Source organism: Syngnathus typhle, linkage group LG1 (genome assembly GCF_033458585.1).
Source record: "Syngnathus typhle isolate RoL2023-S1 ecotype Sweden linkage group LG1, RoL_Styp_1.0, whole genome shotgun sequence".
Lineage (NCBI taxonomy): Eukaryota > Metazoa > Chordata > Actinopteri > Syngnathiformes > Syngnathidae > Syngnathus > Syngnathus typhle.
The window spans coordinates 7,372,580-7,396,322 of record NC_083738.1 but is presented as its reverse complement, the minus strand read 5'-3'; the positions used below and the strand labels follow the sequence as shown (position 1 = coordinate 7,396,322).

The 23,743-nt window shown below is 41.0% G+C and overlaps 2 protein-coding genes across 4 annotated transcripts; both read left to right on the top strand.

Annotated features, from left to right (window-relative positions):
- The first annotated feature begins 3,596 nt into the window (after positions 1-3,596).
- On the top strand, positions 3,597-14,313 carry mtmr7a (myotubularin related protein 7a). The gene is made up of 14 exons (XM_061292565.1): positions 3,597-4,124; positions 4,373-4,495; positions 4,611-4,773; positions 5,595-5,752; positions 5,839-5,967; positions 7,003-7,137; positions 7,387-7,519; positions 9,527-9,636; positions 9,909-10,034; positions 11,942-11,991; positions 12,066-12,266; positions 12,351-12,482; positions 12,729-12,855; positions 12,932-14,313. Exons 1-14 carry the CDS (start codon positions 4,101-4,103, stop codon positions 13,256-13,258), a joined length of 1,938 nt encoding a protein of 645 aa, XP_061148549.1. The 5' UTR covers positions 3,597-4,100; the 3' UTR covers positions 13,259-14,313.
- Positions 14,314-16,258: 1,945 nt separating this feature from the next.
- Positions 16,259-21,273, top strand: cnot7 (CCR4-NOT transcription complex, subunit 7). 3 transcript variants are annotated; one of them, XM_061275642.1, is made up of 7 exons: positions 16,259-16,384; positions 16,942-17,065; positions 17,163-17,356; positions 17,565-17,726; positions 19,465-19,609; positions 19,711-19,821; positions 19,942-21,273. In XM_061275642.1, the coding sequence occupies exons 2-7, from the start codon at positions 16,949-16,951 to the stop codon at positions 20,071-20,073; spliced, it is 861 nt and encodes a 286-aa protein (XP_061131626.1). In that variant the 5' UTR covers positions 16,259-16,384; positions 16,942-16,948; the 3' UTR covers positions 20,074-21,273. The 3 variants fall into 3 exon arrangements, with proteins under 3 accessions (XP_061131626.1, XP_061131625.1, XP_061131627.1); XM_061275641.1 differs by having other exon boundaries at positions 16,259-16,453; XM_061275643.1 differs by lacking the exon at positions 16,259-16,384 and having other exon boundaries at positions 17,149-17,356.
- The last annotated feature ends 2,470 nt before the right edge of the window (positions 21,274-23,743 follow it).

Here is a 23,743-nt window from a genome sequence, read left to right as displayed (position 1 = left end):
AAAAGGAGGCCTATGGTGCAGGTTCAGATGCTGCTTAGCAAGCACTGATAAGTAGTTGAGCAACTGGCATTGACAAACAATGTGTCAAACATTTGTGTTTACCCAGTGCAGGCAAGAGGAGTGCTGCTAAAAGCATAGCTGCTGATTGGTCACTGAAGGATGGACGAGTAACAGGAAAGAGGGGGGGGTCACCCTCCTAATGGATGACAGGTATTGCTCAATCTTCTATGAGCTATTGGACCATCGCATATGAATCAATATTCTGCCTCACATATGCTCACCGAGGGTCGCAAGGGGGAAAAATATCTAAAATTTCAGATCGCAACTCTTGATTATCAGGGAATATTTCTGACAAAACTTGCTCAAGCAATCTTAGAACCCCAGTGGGAAAGTGGCAGCTGGCTTGTTATATGACAGAAAAAAACTGTTGCAGACAATATAAGAGCATAGAAATGATCACCCACATGTAAAACAACCGTTACTAGGGAACGGTGGAAAAGCAACCTGCTGCTCCACCTCATTGTTGACTTGCACTAATTGTGTGAAGCCAATTGAATTTATTTGCCCACCAATGGCTGAGTGACCCAGCTTCAAAAATGTGGATATGGTCAGATTGAGTGGTGTTTGTCTTGGGACGCCGGACTTTTCGCTCCAATTAACACCGGTGTCACCAAGAAATGCTTGAATGGACTTTTACTATGATGTAGACAAGAACTTGGTATATTTTAGAAAAGGACTGAAAATCAATTTTGGGGCAAAGTCAACACCTAAACTTATGTAAAGTTACAACTCACAGTCAGACTCACTAAAAGTCATTCTACTTTACAGAGAGACTACACCAGAAGATGCAAAGTAGACATTAACAAGAAGAATTAGAAGATCCAGGTCAAAATTGGTCAAGGAGTCTTAAATATTCTGGGAGAAGGTTTTACAAACTGATGAGACAAATATCATACTGTGCCTTTCCCAACACGATAGAAAAGCTGAAGACTTAAACATATGGGCCTCTATTCTTCAGCCCTACTCAACCTTATCAAGAGTTCAGTGACATTTGCTGCTTTTTTTTTATTCTTCCACAATTGGTTGTTTAGAATGCATATTTTGCCCTTGAGAACCAAGGTACTATATTCCCACACACAATTCTGTCAATTTATGACAAATTAAGAATTCAATGAAATTCCGTATCATGCTACAAGATCATGAAACAAAAACCCCACTCCCAAAAACAACAAACACAGTCAATAAAGTGAAAGATTCTGGAGTGACCAAATCGAGCTCCAGACCTAACCCTACCAAGAAATCTGTTTTATCTGCTAAATGGGGGACGAGTGCAAGAGACTCACCACCATTAACACCTCCATCTCCGCTGTCTCTTGGTGTAGAGGTGTAAATTACAAATGATGAGATTTTATGCTTCTCGAATTGAGGTCAACGGTACAAAGTCTTTACATGTAATTTTTCTTCAATATCAGCACAGGAGCCAGCAGACAAAAACCTGCGCTTACTTAATTCCCTTTTTATTAAGCGGGATGAGGTCTTATCTGTGCATTTGTTTTTCCTTATGTTTTACCTAAGTCCACTGCTGAGAGTGATTTCCTGTCTTTATATGAGTCAGTCAGTCTCAGAGTCAGGCCATAAATGAAAATGATGTTCACAACGGTAATGAAAAGAAGTAATTATTTTGTCATTTAGAATCTGTAACAAACAACACATGAAGGGGGTTTGTTCATGTATAAGCTGAACCAGACTATAAACCACAGGTGTTTTAAACGAAATATACTCATTTCAATTACCTGTAACACCAAAACAAATGATTTTACAATATCATAAAAATCATGAAAAATCCACAGATAAGCCGCACCAGACTATAAACCGCAGGGTTCAAAGTTTGTGCAAAAGGTAGTGGCCTATAGTCCACAAATTATGGTAGTTTGGAATGTTTCACATAAGGGTCTTTACTTTGTCCAATGTCACCAAATACCTTTTGTCAGTCTGTATGACCACTGTGGGAGATTACGTCATCCATCATACATTAAATAAAAAGGACCTCAAATCGTTTGCATGATTGAAATGTATCTGGACAGTAGACTTCAAAGTAACAAAACAAAGACAGGCAGATGACAAAAAGATAAGTGAATTTTGCAAATGAAGTAGAAATCGTTTGATTAAATGTAGGTCATGTTTGTCCTGGATTACCTCTAAAGCATTCAATAACCAACCAAATGGGGTTTTATGACATTACAACCTCAGGATAATTCAATATTTGTTCTAGGTTCTCATTCTACACGAGGTCAAGATAAAGATACTTTCCAAGGCCTATACTGACCTTTGATACAATATTTCCTACATCCACCAGTGATGTAACAAATATCAATTGTGTTCTGACAACGAGATTGGCAGATTGTTAAATAGCAGAAAACCATAATAGAATAGCTCATCTCAGCAGAGGGGAGGCTTCTGAGTCGTGTTATGTAATCAGAGCACAATTTAGCCTCTCTCATGCATGGATGCAGAACGGTCACGCTGACGCTGCCAGGCATTAGTAAGTTACTAACTTCTGCTTAGTTGAACTACTTTTACTGTTTTTCATCTCTCTACTTTCCCAAAACAGCTGATCTTCCAAGTGGTGTGCAAAACAATGCTGAATATAAAAAACTGTCTGAATATGTTCCACCATGTTTTTGTAGTAGCTGAGAAAATTGATGGTCACTGACAATAAAACAACTCAGCAGATTTACTACTATTCAGATGTTTGCTTTGTTGCTGAAGATAATGAATACACAGCTGATGTTGCATAGACTGAAATCCATCCAGCATCTTTTTAATTTTATTTATTTATTTATTTATTTATTTATTTATTTATTTATTTATTTATTTATTTATTTATTTATTTATTTATTTATTTATTTATTTATTTATTTATTTATTACATGTGCAGTTCAAGGTTACAATGAGCTGGAACATATCCCGGCTGGTTTCAGGCAGACTACATATATTTAGAAGCTATTCTCAGCCCCCCTACTGTATGTATCTAAAAAATTATTATTAAATTAAGATATTTGTGTAGCCCCGATTAAGCACCTTCAGCATTTTATTTGATATTCCAAATTATGCTGTGCATGTATGTATTTCTTGGGTTGTTCCCGACATCTGATGAGAATCTTATGTTAATACTGATGCTGGAAATATATTTAGTGATGAAATTGGTGATGTGTTGAATACATATTTCAGTCACTGTATACATTATATTTTAAGCACCCTATCGGTCAAGCACCCTTTGAGCCCCGGGAGAGAATATATCATGGGGCTGAGCCCGTGAAAGAGAAAAAAAATCCTGGAGCCATGCCTGGCTGGAACACAGAGGAAAATGTTATTTTATGGTTTGCTGCAGGTGGATGTATAAGTTTAGCTTTAATTACGTTTTAGAGGACTCAAATAGAAAATAAATTTATTTAAAAGTAAACATCAACCATCTTTGTTCAGAGACTAAAATGTGCACTCCCACCAGGGACAACAATAGTAAGACGCCACACAATTGTTATATTTTAGGTTAAATAAATAAATAAATAAATAACTCTGAACCCATGGAGGAAGGAGGATAGACATAAAAGTAGATATGCTCAACACTGGGACAGACAAAGGGACAGATTTTTTTCACTATTTTGGATTGTCGATGGGTATTTAGCAAAACCCATTGGCAAGCCTGTTATCATCAGCTCAATATGGCACCTTATTTCGGTCAGAAAAATCATGTCTGAATTTAATCCAAGCAACAGAAGATTAAACTTTATACAATTCGTTCTATTTTTAAATTGTAGGTCACATTAAGGGCGCAAATGTTTTTGAAATGATTTGCTTGATCTGGTTTGTTACGTCATGAAAAATAACTTGCCGTCATGATGTCAAAGGGGCTTTAGGACCTAGCGGGGCACCACTACTGAGAGCTTCCAGAGCACATCATAATGGCTGTATGTCAACTGTATATGCCTGTGTTTATCTGATTGCAAATGGTGACACGTCCAAAGTCGAACGTCTTTCACATTTGTGTCGCGATTGCTTCAGTGGTGATATTGTGACTGTGGCTCGTTTCATTCCTGTCAATGGAGCACATCCGACTTCCTAAGGTAACCGCAAATCTGATGGAGTCATCATTTCCATCTCACTGACACAGCTGTAACGCCGTCACTCGGTTCTTAAGGTTTATGCTCAGCAATATACAGTCTGCATTGAAAGGTGGTAAGAAACGAGAGGCACGTAGACTAATCGCTGGGGGGCGTTTCAGTGTAACGCGAGTCAATCCACGCTGCCAAAGGGGCTTGAGAATGACGTCATTCATGATGACTGTTTTAGATTCTGCACCTGTCTCCACCAGGTGGAGAAGGTCAGGCTGCTAGACAGAGTGTTCACCAAAAAGAGCAGGGTGGGCACCTTCTACCTGACGGCCACCCACACCATCTTTGTGGAGAGGGAAGGGCGAATGTGCAATGAAACCTGGGTAAGTAAATGATGGATGGATGGAATTTTTCAAAGACAAGTGTGAACATGATTTTTCTGTCCTCTTTACAGAGCAAAACCGAATCTTTATGGGTATTTTTTGTTTGTTTTATTAGGTGCTTCATAGTTTGGTTTTCAGAGTAGAGAAACAAGCGACCACACCGTCTGGATGCCCTCTGCTTATACACTGCAAAAACTTCCAGGTTCTTCATTTTGTCATACCTGAAGAGCGAGAGTGCCATGATGTACACGTGTCACTGCAGCGTCTCTCCCAACCAGGTGAATTGCTTGCTTCAAGTCTGTGCAGGTTATTACAAAAGCATGGCATCGCTAATGTAGCCTAAAAAAATGTTGGTTGGCAAATACGTCCATATTTGTAAATATACGTTCAAACGTACACAATTTTAAGAGTACCGTCCCTTGGGGACCAGACTTGGTGACCCCTGGCCTAGATTATATCAATATATTAAAAAACAACAAGTGAAATTGTATATTTGCAATTTTATGGTTTCATTGTGGCTGCATTGCATGATTTTTGTTAGTGCTCCGATCCATCGGCCACTGATTATGATTGACAGATTTGATATAAAATTTAAATTTCGCAAAACCTACCTTCAGCTCTCAAAGTATTAATTCTAAAATATGTCCCAAAGACAACTTCATTCCTCCTTCTCCAGTTTGTGTGCTCACTGTGCTGCATGTCTGTAGCCGCTCCCTTCATCTTAGCATGAACACACAAAATGCCACCACACTTTTGAGTAATAATTTGCGGGTTTATCAGATGAGAAAAAAAAAACAACTGAGCTCACAATCAGGAAGCGGCTCCCATCGTTCACTTCAAAGAGCCAGCTCAAAAAACCGGGTTTTTCACAACCTGGTGATTGACTGACTGGTGTCTAATCTAGGGAGCGGGCGGGGCACGGTGGGAATTTCCCAAACGTCCACGGTCAATTTCCGGGCCGGTCTCACCATCGGCACTCCCTGTTGATAGTTTTTTTGTGGAAAAAAAAAAGCCTTTTCCAGTCTTTGAATCATTGAATTAAGCGTGTAAGATTCTATTTCTCAAGCTGACTTCTCTCAACTTTTATTGTATTTGATAGAGCGTTATGATGAGCTGTATTGCTTTTCATATAAACCAAATGTTGATGAGAAAGAGAGACGACAGCAGTGGGACTTTTTGGACCTCCGAGCTGAGTACAGCAGAATGGGAATCCCAAACTCCCTTTGGAAACTCTCCTTGGTAAACCGGCACTACAAGGTCAGGGCCCAGAGATCTGTGAATAAGCAATTAATGTTCACACAAATGTGGACCGTGCAATTACGTGGTTACGTTTATTTTTGTAGGTGAGTGACACTTACCCTGCTGAACTCTTTGTACCCGTGTCAACAACTCCGTCAGTCATTGCAGCAAGCTCCAAGTTCAGAAGCAGAGGAAGATTTCCTACTCTTTCATACTATTACAAAAAAAATCATGTAAGTGAATGGCATGGCACGTTTCTTTTTTGCTTTTTGTGTGGTTCCTAATAAAATGGCTTAACTGTCAGAAAACGAACGAACTTGTTGATACTACTAGTGCAGTGGTTCTTAACCTTGGTTCGAACGAACGCTAGGGATTCGGTGAGTTGGTCTCAGGGGTTTGGCAGAGCCTCCCCTCCGAACATACCTGATTTATCGTGTAAATTTGTGATGACGGATATCTGAACTGGTCTCGTAAAGGCAACAGCAGACGTTATCTGATTTGCAGGTATGTTATTTGTTGTGAGTTCATGCATCGTGTTGGTTTTTGTTCTTTGAACAAGGTGATGTAAAAAACATTGATGTCTTGAATTTGAATTTTTTTATTTTATTTTTCACTAAAGAGGGGTTCGGTGAATGCGCATATGAAACTAGTGAGGTTCGGTACCTCCAACAAGGTTAAGAACCACTGTACTAGTGGCTTTACACCATGTACTCTGTCAGTGCAAAAAGCAATTTGTATTGAAACAGCTTAGGTCTGTTTGACTTCTAACAATGTGATGGCTTATGTCCTCTGGTCAAGTCTGATATCATGCAAGCCTCCAAGGAAAAAAGGGTTTTGTGTGAAGGATTGCCCAGCATTCTGAGTAAATATGGATAATGTTCTTCACTGGTCCCGCATGACTCTTGCGCTAAAGCATCTTGGCCACATTCATGCTCATAAGCCTTCATAAATCATTCTATTAGTCCTTAACGCGGCAGTTGAGAGTGCTTTATGAGCGTACGGTCAACTTCCCAGGGTTGAGGGCCCAGTGTGTGAAGCCTTAAACATACAAAAGACTTAAGTTTGGTTAATCGGTCTGAAGGGAGAACTGTATCATAATAATTCTTGGCTTTGTCTCCTGTGGCTAATAAATGGAGATATGAGAAAATTATTCCTCCTAATTCAAATGCCTTGTATTTGTCCCCGCAAATATCCATGTAAAGTAATAAGTGACAGGATGAGTAGTGTGAAAGCATCCACAAATGAAGCTTCCTCTCGCCTCCTCCCAGGCCACCATCTGCCGGAGCAGCCAACCTCTTTCAGGCTTCAATGCGCGTTCCTTCGAGGATGAGCAGATGCTGGAGGCCATACTGAGGTCCAATCCCTGCAGCGACTTCATGTATGTGGTGGATACCAGGCCCAAGGTGAGCCCCATGGATGGAAGGAATGCACTGCAATAATACAAGCCGTTCAGTATTGTGGTGTGTGTTCAGGTGGGCTTTATTTTCAAACAGAATTTGCAGCTGGATATGCTTCAAAGAGAAACACTCGTGGGAATCTCGGCTCTTGTCTAGAAACGCTATGATCAGTGTTATGTAACTTGAATTGGTCTACTCTAAAACACCCAAACAAACAGAGCGATCTTTCTAACAACCAGCCAAATATCTTTCCAGTTAAATGCGATGGCAAATCGAGCAGCGGGAAAAGGCTATGAAAATGAGGACAACTACTCCCACATTAAATTCCAGTTCGTCGCCATTGAGAACATCCATGTGATGAGGAACAGCCAACAAAAAATGCTAGAAGGTACAATAATCACTAACTCTCACAGAGGCTTTATTGCTGGAATGTTTTGTTGGCAGTGCACTCATCACTGCTTCGGAAATGTTTTCATCACTTGAATGTTTATGGAAAGAAATGTCTGATATTTGGCATCATCTTTGGAAGGCTTGTTATTTTCACATGACTATATAGCACAGTTTGCTAGACCAAGTTGTAACTTTGGCTTTCAGATGCACTCGGCACTGCGCTGCAATCAGGCCTCAATTGAGCCCACAGGAGAATTTCTGGGTATTGTGCCGGGGTGATCCCAGGAAGACTTTGAATCCATCTGGGTTTTATTTCTGAGTTATTTTGGTTTCCTGGAGTGCACAATCTGCGACCTACCCCCAAAGCAAAACCGAGGGCGTGAGAATGATGCGGTCCCTCGTCTGAATCGTTGTAGCTGCTGTCCACTTATTGTAACTCTTTGCCTCCTGGCAGCTCAGAAGAGTCTTAAAATATTGAGGCAAAGCCCCCGCCCCTCCAGAGATTGCTAGCGTGGCCGACGGCATGCTTGAATCCAATTTTAAAGACCCCCCTGATGCATCAGCTTAAATGTTTCATTTAGGTTAGGGTTAGGGCCTCGCTCTCGTACAATACGTTTTCAAAGTAACCGTGATGAAATTGTTCACCTCACCTTTCCTTGCCCCAAAAAGATAGACAAATCTGTACAATTTGCTGGTGCTAGTGAAAATGGTTGTCCGTTTGGGTCTCTGAAGTGCCTCCTCAGTTATCAAGTATGAACACAACCAAGGAAATGTTGCCTGCTATCTATTTTTAAAAATGTTAATACTTCTACTAATTATTGATGTGACCGCCGGGCTGCATGGAAACACTTAAAGCAGAGTTTCTTAAGCTAACAGCATTCTCAGCCTTAGCTTCAGAATCCAGACACACATTTGATTGCGTGTTGTTGGCATGGGAGTGGGGAGGTGTTTTTAGTTTCACCCCTCCCACAAGATTTCAAATATTTATTTATGCAATCGAGAGAGACCTCGTCAAAACTTTTTAGTTTAACCCCTCCCACAAGATTTTAAATATTTAAACTTTTTAAGACACTTTTAAAGTATCCTCAAGTTCTTTTTCTCGCTCACGGGTTTTCAAATAAAAAAAAATATTTTCTTCAGGCCCTAGTTGAAGTTTCCTGTAAAACTGACACAAAGTTGGTTAAACAGTTTATATTATGAACCCCAAAATGTTTACATTTTAAGTATATAAAAAGTCTGCTCATTTGATCTAAGTGTAAGGCCCTAGACCAAGGGTCTCAAACTCAATTTACCTGGGGGTCATTGGAGGTAGAGTCTGGGATGAGGCTGAGCCGCACTGGGTTTTTTATAGGTTCGGATAAAAACTTTTACACACCTCTTCTCAAAATTAAACCACAACTTTAACATTGTTTTGAACAAGGCTTCTGCCTATTTCTGTCTGCTAGAGATCAGGCAACGCTTCCTCACGCATAGCTGAGCCACATTTGGCGTGAGGGAGGAAGCAGTTGAGAGCTTGAAGATGCTTATCAGTAAGTCTGGACCTGCATTTGGACTTAAGTTAGAAAAGAGCTTCTCGCACAAGTACTGTGTACTCCCAAAAAGACACATTCAAATCAGCACCGTACACAACTATACGTATCAAAATCGCGGGCCACATTAACCTTTCATATTAAGGCAAGGGCCACAAACTATTGTCCCGCGGGCCGCGACTTTGAGATCCCTGCACAACGACTCCTTTTAATACACATGGAGCAGTAACATATACGTACAGACAGCGTACCAAATGACTATCAAAACAGAAAAATGTAGTACTTTATTACACTGAAAGATCATTCTATTCTTTTTTTTCTACAAATTATATATTTTGCAATAAAGCTCAGCACTGCCTATATTATCGAGTTAAAGGAAATGTGTCTTGAGCAAGAACAAATAGATGTATGTCCTTTCATAAAGTCCAGTATTCTCGATGTTTCCTACCACTAAGACAGCTGTGTTGTGAATACAGTGTGTGAGCTGCGTTCCCCGTCTATGTGCAACTTCCTGGAGGGCCTGGAGAGCTCAGGCTGGCTGAAGCACATCAAAGCTGTTTTGGATGCAGGCATCTTCATCGCCAAGGTCAGTCTTCAAATGAATCCCTGCTGTCTTCTTCACTTCTCCTCAAAATATTAGTTTGTGAGTGTGTAATGTACTTTTGATTAATAATACAATTTTCACAATAATGCTCTACAAATCTTACATAATAATATATTTTATCCTCTTTAAAACATAAAACCAACCAAATTGCTGTCAGGTCCATAAATATTGGGACGCTGACACAATTGTCATCTTTCTGGGTCTAATCATCACCACAAGACCGGTGTCAGAGTTTCTGTGTATGCACGTTGCAGGCCGTCGCAGAAGAGGGTGCCAGTGTTCTGGTTCACTGTTCAGATGGTTGGGACCGTACTGCTCAAGTGTGCTCTGTGGCCAGCGTGCTGTTGGATCCATACTACCGCACCATCAAAGGACTCATGGTACAGAGTGACTCCTCCCTCCCCAACGTGTCCAAACGTTGGGTAAAAATGTGAACCTGTTGTTGTATATTTTATACTGTAGCTTTATTTAAAAATAGCATGGGGTAGTGATTAGTGAAAAGATCTGCTTCTGTGATGGGCATCAGAACTATCATATTCAGAATCAGAGCAAAGGCAAGGCAAGTTTAGTTGTTAGTAGCACATCATATATATATAATAATCGAGAATTTTAGGTAGTGCCTGCATTTTAGTTTGATGCCTCCATCAACTATGACTGCCGAAAGGGGGCGCCACAACTTTCTCTACCCAATCGATATTCAGAAAAAAGGTGGCAAACCTCGTTTATTAAATTTGTTTCTGAAGGCGCTACATTGAATAAATATTTGCGAGGCCATGTTACCTTATCAGAAATTGAAACTTTGAGTCGAACACACACAAAGTTGTGTATATGACAATTATTTTTCTATTACTACTAAAACGGGGATAACCAAATCACGCAACATACAGTATTGTTACAACTGACACATTAATTAAATAACCTTGTTAAACAAAAAGGATAGAAGGTGTCAGGAAGTGTCTATGTATGTGCATGTGTGTGTGTGTATGTTTTGGGTACATGACTCAAAGCAAAGCTCTGTCTAATATGTAACCCCAATTTGTAAGGCAAACCATATGACACCGAGATGATTCACAGTGTACTTGCGTCAGGAGCAACGTGGCAGTCTGGTCCACGAGACAGGTGAAAGCCAACATCACAGCTGAGGAAGAAAAATTGCAATGGAGGGTAGCAGGAAAGGAAAGAAAATTGCCACAAGGTTCGGGGGCCAGTCCTCTGCTCAAACAGCGGCCTCACACTGAATGTATTTTGCAATCTGCAAAACGCCTAGATGGTTGCACAGCAGCGCCACAGTGATTCGTTTCAGTCCACTGGACTCATATCACGGCCTCAACCAACGTGATTGAGCGAATGGCACGAAACGTTATTTGGTGTTGTGAGAGGGGAAAATCAGCTGCACTTTGTACTGGCACAAAAACTGTGGCAAAAAAAATGAGCTCAGAAGAGTAAAAAGAAAAACAGGTTGCACAGGCGAGTCGTAAAACAAAAGGGAAATCGAAGGTCTGGCTCATAACACAGAATTCTACACAAAGTTGTCAATGTTATTGAGTATTTAACAGTCAATTTTGTCCTTATTCTGGGTGCAAGAGATATAATTTATACATACTGGAGTGTATCTCGCCCGGTGCCAAAAGTGGGTGCCGCAGTTCCATGCTTGGTGAGGGATCCTTATCAAAAAGGGTTTTGTTGACCCAACCCCAATTCTTGGCATTCTATTCACTTTTTGCCAATGTTCGTGTCAAAATTCTTCATCTGACATTGCTTTTGAAAATTTTACATTAAAATGGTAAAAAACAAGCATCAGTCTAGATAAATTAAAGGCTTGCAAATAGAGGTTGAAAAGGCGAATGAAAGGGTAGAGTCATGAGAATGCTGCAATAAACAATTGGTTTTCAGACCCAGTTTAAATGAACAGTTTGAGCTGACCTCAAGTATTTGTGGTGTTTGTTCCACACGTGAGGAGCATCGTAACTTAACGCTGCTTCACTATGCTTGGTATAATAGACGTGTCCCAGACGACCAAAATTTCACAATGGAACTCACAAGAAAACTCCACAATCTGGAAACCAGGGCCATCCTTAGACCTTTTGCACAAATTTCCAGGCTACGCAGGGTGGATGTGTCAAAAGTCTAGATGGGAAACTGGCAGCACCCTGACAACGTTCAAGAAAGGCGCTTAAAAAATGTATTACACTATAACACAGACAAGGGTCTGCAAGAGACCTCCGGGGTCATAGTTTGTGGACACCCCTGCTTGAGTCCTCCTAATATGACTTGTCTTTGCAATTAGGTCCTCATCGATAAAGACTGGGTGTCATTCGGTCACAAGTTTTCTCACAGGTTTGATGATTACTTTCACAGCATGATTCTTTTTATGTTGTAGTGTGGTCTAACACTGCTCAATTTCTATTCAGATGCAACCACTTATTCGGAGACCCGAAAGAAGTGTCTCCTGTTATTGATCAGTTCTTGGAGTGCGTGTGGCAAGTCATGGAGCAGTTTCCCTGCGCCTTCGAGTTCAATGAGCGGTTTCTAATCACCATTCACAGCCACATCTACTCCTGCCAGTATGGCAACTTTATTGGCAACAACCAGAAGGAAAGGGTAGAACTCCGGTAAGATTTTTTTTTACCTGTTTTTAACAAAATAATACATTTCTCCATGTATTTTTTTATTCAATTTAATTTCACATCATTTAGACTTTGTGAGAGGACCCACTCGTTGTGGCATCATCTGTGGTCAAACCGGGCAGACTACACCAACCTCTTGTACAGACCTGACTACCAGACAAAGGGAGTCCTTCAGCCATCTACCGCCCCCTGTTGGTTCAAGTATGTCACACCATTTAGTCAACGTTTCACATAGGAAATAGAAAAGATCCATCTCAATCTGAAAACTGTCTCAAAACATAAACGTACACCGGCAAGGTTCGGAACATTTTTAACTATCCAGTGTTATGTTTTATGCCACTTTTAAGAACTTGCTGTGAGTAAACATTGTTTCATCCCTTTGGTCAGCTCTAAATAAATGCCAAGTGATGATGATGATAATCATTGTTATTATTATTATTATCTTAGATTTTGGAGGGGGTTGTACAACCGATTTGACCGAGGGATGCATCCTCGTCAATCTGTAGAGGATTACCTGCGGGCCATTCGAGAGGAAAATGAACAGTTAGAGGAGCTGCTCGTCACGCACAAACAGGTAAAAGATTTAAAACAGTCAACATAGTCGTTGTCTTGTAAGTTTTAATACTAAAGATGTCTTATATGATTAATAGAAAATTTCTAAACTGGAGGAGAAGCAGATGAGCAAACGTAGCCCAAAAGCAGCCACCTTTGATAAAAGCCCCACAGCCTGGGTTTTTGGTAATGATCTCGGCCTGGCAAACACCCCTCAAGACTACACGTCAGGCTTCCTGACCAGCAGCCCCTGTCAGCTGAAGACACCACACAGTGCCCTCCTGACCCTCTCACCCCAAGACTTAAACAAAACATACGACTGCAGCAACGGCAGTGATGTGGAGTCTGGGATAGCGGACCTGAGCTGCCGTTCACCTTTTAGTGAGGAGAGCACCAGAGATCAAGATTCTGACGATGATGCCTAAACAAATGTTGCATGTAGTGGAAGTTCTACAAGGAGCAGCCACGGGACCAATTTGTTTTGCATTTGATGTGGTGGAGGCTCCTCGTTGCCACATAAACTAGTTCAACGCCATTTGCTGTAGTTCACATTTAACGTAGACACAATGAAGAGTTAAATTGCCTCTTGTCTTGGGGCCAATTAAACCATTGTGTAGACAGTTTCAAGTAGTCAAGTGCATTATCTGCCTCACGGGCCAGTTTGCCGGGCCCATTATCCACGCCAAAACACATTACTACCCCCGAGTGATCTACTTAAACAGAGTGCAAGTACTGCTCTTTGATAACGGTCTTCCATAGTTTGATGTATCAAAGATATAGCAGCTAAATACACACAAAAAGACACAAACTAACCAAATAAGATAGTCCATCGCTACAAATGGGAAGCTTGACATCATCAATGGAAGAACATATTGAATTAGGGAGTTTTGTCTGAACAAATAAACATTTGAATAACAGTCCAATGAGAGCAAGATCCCCAAATGATGCAAGGTATACATACTGGTTGTCAGGTGGAAATTTTTGTCTCAACCAGACCACTAGGTCTTAAGAAATTGACATTCAATGTGGGAGCCGGTAAAAGAAGGCACTGTCCTAAGACAAATGATTATGAATGAATACTGTGACAGTAAGATAATCATGCTGCAGCTACTGTAAACATCAACAAATTTCATTTTTATGATCTGACCACAGTGATGATGGATGGAGCCGTTGGACCATTGACAGCATGTCCCAGAGTTAGTAGGACAGTCCCGAGGTCATACTTTTGTCTGCAAATTAGGTGTTTTACTGTACTGTACAATCCTGCCAGTGAAAAATACAGCTTGCAAATGTATTTTTGTACTTTTTTTAAAAGAAAATTACTGTGCATGCATGTCATCTATTATAAAAAGTGAAAATGTATTTGAACGAGCTGAAATATTTTGATTATGGATTTATGTATTCATGTGGAATGTGAGCCCATGTTGGTTGTACTGTATTATTACATTCAGAAGTTGTTGTTTTTTTTATGTGAAATTAAATAAGGTATTGCTTCTCCCTTCACTTTCCCAATAAAGTCCCTTTTATTAAATTTACTACGTAATTCTAAATAACAAACTGTGCCATCTACCCTTAAATTGTTTCAAAATGGAAAGACCCTACTGATGTATAGATTTAATTGGGTGCTGTGACCCAAATACAGAACATTTGAGCGTGACTACTTGAATACACTGTATAACTTCAAATAGAATGCCAATTATAAATTTAGAGAGTTAGTGGTGGAGTAGTTGGAATAGATCAGGGAAATGATGTGAAAGGTTCCCTTAAAATACATTATAGAGTACAGTATTACAAAATATAATTTGTTTGGGTTAAGCATTCAGTCAAAACATTATTAGCAGGAGACACTTTTATTTTTACAATGATATATGGCAGTGCTTCTCAAATAGTGACCCTGGGGAACAGGCCTTTTTTTTGGCAGTACTAGAATAACGTGTAATTGCGCGTTTACTACAGCAGGGGACAGTGGCGCTCTCATTGTTACTTCTGTCACGTTTGCGACAGTGCAACATTTTACGACTTACAAGACAAGTTAGGATAGTCACGGTGGGGAGGGGGGGGCGCAAATAGATTTCTTCTTGCTAGGGGGGGGGCGTAACAGAAAATAATTGAGAAGCACTGATATATGGTAATATGATTAACAATGAATGAATGGTAAGCAATTTACTGTCAGTAATGGCTAGTGCAGCGGTCTCCAACCTGTGGCTTAGGAGCCACGTGTGGCTCTCTGATTCGTCTGCTGTGGCTCTCTGACTTTGGAAAACTCAGTATTTTAAGTTAAAGTTAAAGTCCCAATGATCGTCACACACACATCTGGGTGTGGTGAAATTTGTCCTCTGCATTTAAACCATCCCCATGTGATTTTGATCCATCTCCTGGGGGAGAGGGGAGCAGTGAGCAGCAGCGGTGCCGCGCTCGGGAACAATTTGGTGATCTAACCCCCCAATTCCAACCCTTAATGCTGAGTGACAAGCAGGGAGGCAATGGGTGCCATTTTTATAGTCTTTGGTATGACCCGGCCGGGGTTTGAACCCACAACCTTCCAGTCTCAGGGCAGACACTCTACCACTAGGCCACTCAGTTTATTTCAATGTAAATTACAGTAGTTTGTTGGTTTTCTAAATGCAATTCGACATATGAAGATTATGGTGCTATGTTTTTTAGCTACTGTACATTTGAACCATAAATCCAAGAAAAGAGCTGTTTCCGAAGAAAACAAACGTAAACGATGAACAAACACTGTCTACACAGCCTCACAGGTGATCGCTTGCAATTAGGTAAACAAAACATTTTTGGGTGGCTGCAGGTGGATAATTTAAGTTTAGCTTTAATTTTATGAATAAAAACCGGATTAAATTTTTATTTATATGCAGTGTTAGCCTCACTTCAGGTGTCAAAAGGGTTTTGTGGCTCCCAGTGTTATTTTGTTCCTGCGGGAGAAAATGTCCTGTGGTCACGAGTTCTAAAACTATCAAACCAGCAATGGAACACTGATTTTCTAGGAATGGTGCTGAAGCAATAATTTGAAAATGTAAAAAATGGCAGGGACTTTGAGAATTATGTGTTATGTATTTATATGTATCTGCATCTACCTAATTATTAAGATGAGTGATTAACATGATCAGCCTCTTAACGTAAATGACTATAACGTACAGTAGAAACACTACTAAAAGAAATTTGAGCGAATTTATTAAATCAAAAGTGTGTGTCAAACTGGTAGCCCTTCACATTAATCTGCATGTACCCAAGAAGGGTTTTAATTTTAGTTTTTATGTATGACTAACTTATTTAACTATTTAATGTGTTTGATGGATGAAATACCCATTATCATAGATTTCGGTGAAATTACTGTATTTTATTATTTCTTTTCACGACACTGCGGAACAGGGTATTCTTAGTGAGCAGCATACGCACGTGGCGTGATGGTTTACGTCATGACGTCACGTTGGAGGTTAGCTATGATGGCAGCCGCAGGTTGACATCAATTCAATGCTGACTTGTAAGCTATTAAAACAAAAGTTAGAGAGGAAATCCACTGCACAGTAACCAAGGTGAATTTAAAGAGGTTGAGCTAGCACACGCTTGAAACACACACACACAAGCGTGCGTTTTGGGGAAGGGTAAGTTAACGTAGCTTCAATGAGTCCAAGTGGCACCCGAGTGTGTGCGTGTGTCCTGCTCTAACTTCACTTCTCACGTCAACGCACGCTCTTGCCGATTCCGTGGGACAAGTGTGAACAAGAAATCCTCGTGGAAATGAAATGCACACTGGAAACCAATCTGCCTTGCACGCGTTAGCAGTGTGCTAGCTGCCCGGTAGCTCAAAGTACTGCTTGCGAGCTAATGTTAACAGTCAGCTAACAAAGCGACAGTGGCACCCCACAATGTTTGCTTAATTTGTTTATTTAATTCAGAAAGTCAGCAGGAGTACCCAACAACCCACTGTCAATAGTCAGAGCATTATTTGTTTTTACAGTCATTGCGTATGTTGATACCCATGCCATCATTTGGCTTGGCACCTGCTCTATGTACAACCACTACAAGTCGCTTTTTTTTTTATTTATTTTTATTTTTTTTTTATAAATAACTGTCTGTTTGCATGTTGCAGTGGCACTATGCCCGCAGCTACTGTGGATCACAGCCAAAGAATATGTGAGGTATGGGCCAACAACCTGGAGGAAGAGCTGAAGAGAATTAGACATGTCATTCGAAAATACAACTATATCGCCATGGTGAGTGAGTGACATGTTGAGGTACTATATATCTTGAAACGACTGTACTTTTAGGCATGGCGGTTTCCCATTTTGGTACCAAGTTTGTACTCCACAGGACACCGAGTTTCCGGGCGTAGTAGCCAGACCGATAGGAGAATTCCGAAGCAATGCTGATTATCAGTACCAGTTAATGCGCTGCAATGTGGATTTGCTCAAGATAATCCAGCTGGGCCTCACCTTTATGAACGAACAAGGCGAATATCCTCCGGGGACATCGACGTGGCAGTTCAATTTTAAGTTTAACCTCACGTAAGATGACTCAACTGTCTCTCTAACACTTGTCATGGCATTTCAATACAGTGAAATGCCTGATTGCTTTACACGTGAATTGTATCTTCCATTAGCAAACGGGCAATTAGCTGCACACAGGTAGAACTGTGTGATATAATGGGATGTCAGCATTCTAAAATTAGAAATCGAATCATCCCTGAAATTTGCTTCCCCGTCTCCTATTTAGAGAGGATATGTACGCGCAGGACTCTATCGAGCTCCTGACAACTGCAGGCATTCAGTTTAAGAAGCTCGAGGACGACGGCATCGAGTCGTTGTATTTTGCTGAGCTGATGATGACTTCAGGAGTAGTACTGTGTGACGGAATTAAGTGGCTGTCATTTCACAGGTATCCTCTCACATCTTTTATCTGTTTTCTGTTATTTTGAGTGGGGCAGGCTCTCACATTTATTTTTTTGTATTTCTTTTAATATATATTATTAACCTTAAAGAAAAATAGTATTGTGCAGAATAATGGTCCCGGGGATCCGTAAAGGAGTTCTGCAATTAACACCTTTGAAAATGCATTTTGCCACTTGCTTTTGTCTGAAAATGAAATCACATGTACTCAGGCTCAGGAAATAACCAATCACGGCTCAACTTGCGAACGTCACATGAGCCGTAGTTGGTTATTAACTGTTTATTGCTGAAAATGGCTAGATTATAATAATTGTGACCAGCTATATAGTGTATTGATATGTATTTTTATACATATCTAGATCGATGAATAACATAAATACCGTATTTTCCGCCCTATTAGGCGCACCGGGGTATAAGGCGCACCTTCAATGAACGGCCCATTTTAAAACTTTGTCCATATATAAGGCGCACCGGCCTATAAGGCGCATAAAATAGAAGCTTTACTGCAACAAACTGAGGTTGACTAGGGTTGCGGTATGCACCCACTAGCCAATAACCAACGAGCCCTCTGTAAACAATCTCGTTTCTCAAACGATCTCCTATAAAATGATTGGAACTGACTAAAGTTCAATCTAACGCATTGGTACTACTTAGCTATGTTTCCCTTCCATATCGATCCGTAGATTTACTCGAAACATTAACAGAGCAGCCTATTTTGACATGAAATACCCTCGCGCGTATAGCAGCTATTGTTATAGCATTAGCCATCCGCAAAAACCCATGACCCCCAGCTCGCAATCTCCCATGAGCCCCAGCAAAGTGTAAACAATCGCGTCTCTCAAACGAGCTCCTATAAAATGATCAGAACTGACTAAAGTTCGATCTAACGCACTGGTACTACTTACCTATGTTTCCCTTCCGTATCGACCCGTAGATTTACTCGAAACATTAACGGAGCAGCCTATTTTGAGATGAAATAGCCTCGCGGGTACAACAGCTATTCGGTGACGCCCCCTGACTACAGTTACCGTAATGCTGGGAAGCGATGCGACCTTGTAATTTACTAGTCGTACTAAAACGTACTAAAACATTTTGGCAGAGCACTGTGTACAACCAGTATGGATCAACAAATTCATCACTTGATCCATATATAAGGCGCACCGGACGATAAGGCGCACTGTTGACTTTTGATAAAAATTTAGGTTTTTAGGTGCGCCTTTTAGGGCGGAAAATACGGTACATGAATTCTAACTCCAGAATATTTTATTATATCTTCCCTAAATCAATAGGCAATGCCATCACATCCATTTGAAGAAAATTTAACAACTTGCAATAACCCAACGATAAGGAATAATACAATATTCCTTGTCTTTATTCATAAAAGCTTTCTTCGCAGTATACAGAAATGATAGTCGACGTTTCTACAAATAAATCAAACTCATTGCAAGATCCACAGATCCTTTGCACTATGAACGTTTTTCCTATCACAAAAGAATATATGTAAACTTTTTTTTTTCATGCAACAAAATACGCAAACTCAACATACTCTTAGCTAATTAAATACATGTCTGTACGATATGCGTATTGCATAGGGCTGGTATTGCAATATCCATATTTTCTTTCGATATGTTGTGCAGCCCTCTTCTCGACCATATTCAATTGGTCCAGATGCTTGTGTTGAAGCGACAGCGATTCTGTGTCCTTAATGACGTGCGACTGTGTTACAGTGGCTACGACTTTGGATACCTAATCAAGGTTCTCTCCAACGCCAAACTGCCTGAGGAAGAGATTGATTTTTTTGAGCTTGTTCGCTTGTACTTCCCAGTCATTTATGATGTCAAGTACCTCATGAAGAGCTGCAAAATTCTCAAGGTATGAAACGTTGTTGAACTCTGTCATCATTGGGATTATTTGGTTTTGTTGCGGGATGTGGCCGGTGGCATGATTGTCAGGTGTCGTATGTATGTATTCAGGGTGGACTGCAGGAAGTAGCTGAGCAGCTGGAGCTCGATAGGATCGGACCACAGCATCAAGCGGGCTCTGACTCTTTACTTACTGGCATGGCTTTCTTCAAGATGAGAGAGGTAGGTCCCTTAACACACCATCAAGGACACTTGGATTTTTGCCAAGTCAAATGTTCAATACAGCTCTTGCGTTGTGAAGATTGAGCGAACGTGTAGGTTTCATTTATGTCTTCTCAACAGATGTTCTTTGAGGATCATATTGACGATGCAAAGTACTGTGGCCACTTATATGGGCTCGGTTCTGGATCAGCCTACGTCCAGAACGGAACAGGGAACGCTTACGAAGAAGAAGCTAACAAGCAGCAGTCTTGACAGCGCACTCGCACCATCCTGCCCAGAGGCCAAGCTTGGACAAGCGGATGAATAGAATGGAGATAAGGGAGGAATTGTTTCCTCCAGCCAGCTGTTTGTCATCGATACTGCTTGTCGTACACAACCGAAATGATTGCTAACGGGGGAAAGTACCCCAGTTTGCCTCGCACGTGACGCTGCTGCGCCGGTGTGAGATTAATCAAGTACTCCTGCAAAGCAGCGCAGGCATCTGGTTGGTTCCGTACAATTGAACATGCTTGAAAAAAAAAAAAAAGGGATTTTAGTTTTACTAAAATATTCTGTCGAATTGTTTTTGCACTTTAAAGCTCTAACTTGATTTTATATGGAAAATACGTATGTATCTGACGTCTCTGCTCTTCCTTGCTTTCTCACCGATCACGTCTGACATTGGGAACACGCAGCGCTCACATAATGTTCTAACGTTTTGCCACACACAGGCTTAAGATTGACTGCATCCTTTTAAACTTTTAAGTTATTGTGCTAGTTATCTAACAAAATGCACAGGTCTACGCTCCACCAATTTACCGGATTGCCTCAAAATGGAAAAGGGAGCTCTTTGTGGGTGTGTTCCTACGTGTGCACACAGATGGTATAGTTTTGGAATTGTGTACTTCCTTTGTTTGCTTTATTGCCATCTAAACTCCCAAATGTGAGAAGTCTGTTCTCCATCTTAATACATTTCGATATTTATGTATCTGAGAAATGTTTAAGCCTCTATTGGGTTTTGTATGCACACAAACGCTGTCCTTTACTGATTGCAATCGTACTGTATGCCCCACATGGTGTCACACTGATCTCCAAACCAAAACGTAGGAAAACTCACCTGTAGTTGCTACATGCAAAGGTATCTTGCTAGAATACTCTGTTGTGAGTCCATCTTCTTTCGTTTTATTTTAATGAGGGTTACTGTTGTAGTTTTAGTGTTGTAATAAAATTAAAAAACAAAACACCTTTACTCCGTTTTGTTGCATTAACATGCATCCCTTTTGGTTTTGGTGGAGTTCATGTGTCGCGTTAGCCTTTGAATGTTCTGTTTGTGTTGCTTTCTTGCTCTAACATGCTGCATAGGGGAACTGGATGGTCCAAAGGTTTTTTTCAACAAAAGCTGTGTTGAATAGTAAATAAATATTTGTTTTCTGGCATGCACTGCATATAAAATGTCTTCACTCCCCTGGTCAATAGTGTTGGCTCGTGAGTGAACGATTCGTTCAAAAGAACGATTTTCTTTTCAGTGAACGAATGACTTCCGAAAGTGATTTGGGGTTAACCCTAAACCTTCGCCTACCCTACATTGAAACCCTTACCCTGGCTTTAAACCCTACTTTGAAACCGTACCTCTCTTCGCCCCACCCTTTACACTACTGGATTTCACCCCGCCCCCTAGGTAGTGGGCGTGATCCATTGGTTAGCTCTGCCAACTTGGGGGCGGGGCCACCTTATGTATTTCCACATAAATACTTGCATTTGTTTACATATGCGCACGCATACAATGCGAGGCTCCAATTCTAAAAGCACAGTTGGGCGTATGCTCACCCCTGGGAGAGAACCAAGTTCTTTCCAAGCAAGAGGCCGTGCAACCAACCAGTAAGCGATTCCGACCGGGCAGCCTCTGGCCGTCCTCACTGATTTGTACTGGTGATGTGCATTCCAGTTCTCCATTGAACTGAATCTTTAGAATCGGTTCACTCAAAAGATTTGTTCAAAAGAATCGTTCACCGAATCGTTTGCTAAATTGCTACACTTCCTTATTTATTTATTCATTTTGTTTTTTGTTTTTACCTCGTGTAGTGTACCTATTTTAGTGTCCATGCGGTGTACCTAATCACAGGCCACCTTATTAGGGAAAAAGCTTAAGTGAAAGTGAAAAGTGCCACACCCGCCCTCACCCCCACCTCCTGATTGGCTGTTTGATCTGTGCCGTCATTCGGACACTCCATTAGGTACACCACAATTTTCAGGTGTACCTACTCACAGGCCACTTCATTAGGGAAAAATCATGGTCAAAGCTTAAGTGAAAGTGATAAGTGCCACACCCGCCCTCACCCCCACTTTCTGATTGGCTGTTTGATCTGTGACGTCATTCGGACGCTCTATTAGTTACACCGCCATTTTCAGGTTTGTTCGCGAAGATTCACAAGTGAGTGACAGACAGCGTTCCTGCTATGCCAGCCGACACACGTTATGCCGACAATGATGTTTTAATTTTGTATTTATTGGATTGTAGTTGATGGTGTTATTATACTTAATGTGTTTGAATAAAAAGTTGGAAAAAAATCCGTTATGCCGACATTTGTTATTTTAGGGGACACCAACTCATACAACAACGGTGGCGCACTGGGTAGCACGTCCGCCTCACAGTTAGGAGGGTGTGGGTTCGATTCCACCTCCGGCCCTCCCTGTGCGGAGTTTGCATGTTCTCCCCGGGCCCGCGTGGGTTTTCTCCGGGCACTCAGGTTTCCTCCCACATCCCAAAAACATGCTTGGTAGGCCGATTGAAGACTCCAAATTGTCCCTAGGTGTGAGTGCGAGTGCAAATGGTTGTTTGTCTCTGTGTGCCCTGTGATCGGCTGGCAACCGGTTCAGGGTGTCCCCTGCCTACTTCCCGATGACGGCAGGGATAGGCTCCAGCACTCCCGCGACCCCCGTGGGGACTAAGCGGTTCAGAAAATGGATGGATGGATGCTTGCAGTGGTGCCTTTATGGGCAGTCGGAGAAATCAACGCTAACAAAAAAAATACATCAAACCTAGTTAAGAAATCACCACCATGACAATTGTGAATAATAAATAAATAATTATTACCGGACTATAAGTCGCACCGGAGTGTAAGTCGCACCAGCCATAAAATGCCCAAAAAAGTGAAAAAAAACATATATATGTATATAAGTTGCTCCTGAGTATAAGTTGCCCCCCCACCCAAACTATGAAAAAAAACGCGACTTATAGTCCGAAAATTACGGTATATATATATTATATATATTATTATAATAATAAATAATTGTGATAAATAACTGGAACATCACTCAAATATTGGTGATCTCGTTGAGAGTCTCACATATTTCTTCGCTATCGAGTTTGCTACTGCATGCGCAGTGATACTGACCGGCATGCAGAATAACATCCGGTTGAAATAATTTTACGTTTACGGACTTAGTAACCCGGCCGGGTCATACCAAAGACTATAAAAATGGGACCCATTGCCTCGCTGCTTGGCACTCAGCATTAAGGGTTGGAATTGGGCGGTTAGATCACCAAATGATTCCCGAGCGCGGCGCCGCTGCTGCTCACTGCTCCCCTCTCCCCCAGGGGATGGATCAAAATCACACGGGGATGGGTCAAATGCAGAGGACAAATTTCACTACACCCAGATGCGTGTGTGACGATCATTGGGACTTTAAAAAAATAAAATAAAAATTGGGTGCGTAGTATACATGGGTACAGGCTTTTTTCCAGCATCAACATGCCATTTTTAGGGTGCGTATTATACATGGGGGCGCATTATACATGGAAAAAAACGGTAATACAGAGGTTTGTTTATAGATTATTTTGTAAATAAAGGCTCAAAGCTTCTCTAATGAAAATATCCCTTTTCACATTTGAATGTCTGAAGATTTGCCCTTAGGTGAGCCACGGAATGGAAACGATGACAAA